The 2,806-nt window shown below is 41.2% G+C and overlaps 1 protein-coding gene across 1 annotated transcript; it reads left to right on the forward strand.

Moving 5' to 3' along the window:
- Nucleotides 1–1,762: 1,762 nt before the first annotated feature.
- On the forward strand, nt 1,763–2,545 carry LOC112141531 (scavenger receptor cysteine-rich type 1 protein M130-like; the record flags this gene model as incomplete). Its single annotated transcript, XM_024264695.1, has 3 exons — nt 1,763–1,851; nt 2,212–2,235; nt 2,318–2,545. Coding segments are annotated over exons 1-3 (298 nt in total), but the record flags the coding sequence as incomplete, so codon positions are not given.
- Nucleotides 2,546–2,806: the final 261 nt, after the last annotated feature.

Consider the following 2,806-nt stretch of genomic DNA (forward strand, 5'->3'; position numbering starts at 1 on the left):
TGGTTCTCATACTGGGCCATCCATTTTATGGCTTCACCTCGAACACCACTCCTATTTAAAGGGGCCTTAATGGAAGAGCCACACCCTACAGGTGTCACCCATCACACTTTGAAGAAGAGGAAAACCAGAGGGATGTTTAGCCCGAACTGTAGTAACTGTAGTTGATTGAAAAAGGAAATCTAGAGTCTTTGAATTTACTCAAATTAAGGTAGTATATGTAATACAATGTATTCGTATTTTCTCTGTTAATGTAATTTAAACAAGTAAATACTATGTGTTTGAGTAGATTGTTAAATGTGCTTGTTTCTGTCATGTTGACTGAGAGTGATTCGATTCATAAAGTACATTTAATGTAATTAAGTTTTCTCAAAAGGAAATACATTCAAAATTCAAAAGTCAGGACTCTCCAGAAAACCACAGAGATACTGAGCTCCTGAGTCCAACAGGTCATTCATACTCAGGTCCAGTTCTCTTAGATGGGACGGGTTGGATCTCAGAGCCGAGGCCAGAGCAGCACAGCTGATCTCCGACAAGCCGCATCCGATCAAGCTGCAGGCAAAGTTCAAAGTTATATTTAAAGACGACGTTTGTGGTTATTTAACCACAAAACAAGAACTGGACCTGAGTGACAATGACCTGTTGGACTCAGGAGCTCAGTATCTCTGTGGTTTTCTGGAGAGTCCTGACTGCAGACTGAACACCCTGAGGTCCGTTTTCTGTCTGAGATCGTCTGTGTTTCATGTCCAGAGAGAACTATCTTTGTGTTTTCTTTGTCAAATGTTTGTCTGCACACAGATCTGACTGCATCACTGCCATCTACCTGTTCATTCTGGATTCAGGTTGGAGAGGTGTCGGCTGACAAAGATCTGTTATGAAGCTCTAGTCGCAGCTCTGAAGTCCAACCCGTCCCATCTGACAGAACTGGACCTGAGGGCATGCGTTGACTTTCAGGACTCTGATTTTCATCAGCTCCAGGATCTGGTGGAAAGTCCAGACTACAAACTGCAGACTGTGAGGTCAGTAGAGGCATGGAGCCGGTCCAGCTGCTTTCAGCAGTTTAATGCAGACAGTTAGTATGAGAGCAAAGCTGCAGAGTTTCATGTCAAACTGCAGCTTCTCAGTGAAGCTTTGAAGGAAAACTGTGAAAGGCCTCAGAACGCCTGAGAGACAGCATCATCCAATCACAGCAGAAGGTCTTGGAGGTGATTGGAAGAGCAAAAGCAAGGAGACACTCCTTCATCTCTGAATGTCTTCCTTCTATTCTTTACAGGTGGAGATCCTAGTGCCATGACTACATTTCCCATGATGCAGCAGGGGAAGGAACTATCTTGGTTCAGCACTGAAACATGTCCATAAACATCTGTCCAGGACGTCCCATCTTTTCTGGATAAAGATCTCAGGATTTTGAACAAGTGAGAATAGTTTTAATGCTGGAAAAACAGAATTCTAATATTTGATAAACTCAGACATTTCTACAGAATTAACTGACATTCCTCCCTCTGTCACCTTTCAGTTACATCATTTTTTTATTTAATTCTCTGTAAAAACAAACACACACGATTGTCCATCAACCACAAAATGTTCAACATGAGTTTAAAATGTGATCATGAAATCTGTAGAAAGCGGAAGACTTCAAATAAACGCTGATGTAAAGATATACGGTTAAAGAGGAAACTGTTTATCTGAGCAGAGAAACTTCACTCTGACTTTGAAACCAAGACTTTGAAACCAAGAGGTTTTGGGGGGGCGGGGATGCTGATGAGATAAAGAGACAGCAGACATGAACTTAGAGACACTGAGAGGACATGGATCATCCAACACTGATGCTGCTGGTGACTCTCTGCAGTTCAGGTACGACTCTGTTCTGCTCTTTATCAATCAATGCATGTGTGATCTGACATCAGAAGGTATTCACATGTTTTTCCTGCTCACATCAACATTCATGTTCAAAAAAGCCTCCAGTGAGAACCAATCCAAACTTTATTGATGAAACAGCTGCAGTGAAGACATGAAAACAGGAAATTCATCTGAGTTTCTAAAGGATTTGTGGATGAATGTGTGAAATATTTGATCTCACAACCTCAGAATATCAATTCTTTTTCCTCCGTTTTGCTCCAATTGAATGAAAGATTTGAGTTTCAAAGACCTTGATGAACACAGTTGATGTAGTCAGAGTCTTGATGCTTCTCCATGTTTCTGGTTTCTCCTCAGGACTCTGTGCTGAACTCCATTCAGGTAAAAACCACAATCCTGACAAACAGACTGTCAGCTGTGTTGAAGCCACTGAAGTCGCTGTCCTCGTGTCCGTGACCAGCAGGTTCAGAGGAATTCAGGCTGGTGGGAGGAGCCAGCCGCTGCTCTGGCAGACTGGAGAGGAAGGTTCTGGAAGAATGGGAAGAAGAGGTTGAAAACTATAATAACCTGAGCTGGAACTTGGAGCGTGTGGATGATGTGTGCAAATCACTGGACTGTGGATCTGTGGTGTCTATGAGGAGAATTGAAACATCTTCTGATTATAAATTTAATGTGGAGATCTACTGTTCAGGTCAGTATCATCAAATCCTCCCAATCAATGAAAAACAGCAATTTTTATTTATATGTGTACATTTACGTTTTTTGCAAAGACTGCTGAAAAAAAAAGTGAAGCAGATGATGATGATGGAAAATATGTCAAATGTTATTTATGCTGTAATAAAATAAACAGTTTTGGAAACTAAAATGTTGAAAAGCTTTGAACAGAACAAAACTCTGAATTTATTTGAAGCTCCACAGCAGTCGTGCTGCATTCTTAAGGGAATGAATATTT

The sequence above is a fragment of the Oryzias melastigma genome, unplaced genomic scaffold, assembly GCF_002922805.2.
Source record: "Oryzias melastigma strain HK-1 unplaced genomic scaffold, ASM292280v2 sc02924, whole genome shotgun sequence".
Taxonomy (NCBI): Eukaryota; Metazoa; Chordata; class Actinopteri; order Beloniformes; family Adrianichthyidae; genus Oryzias; species Oryzias melastigma.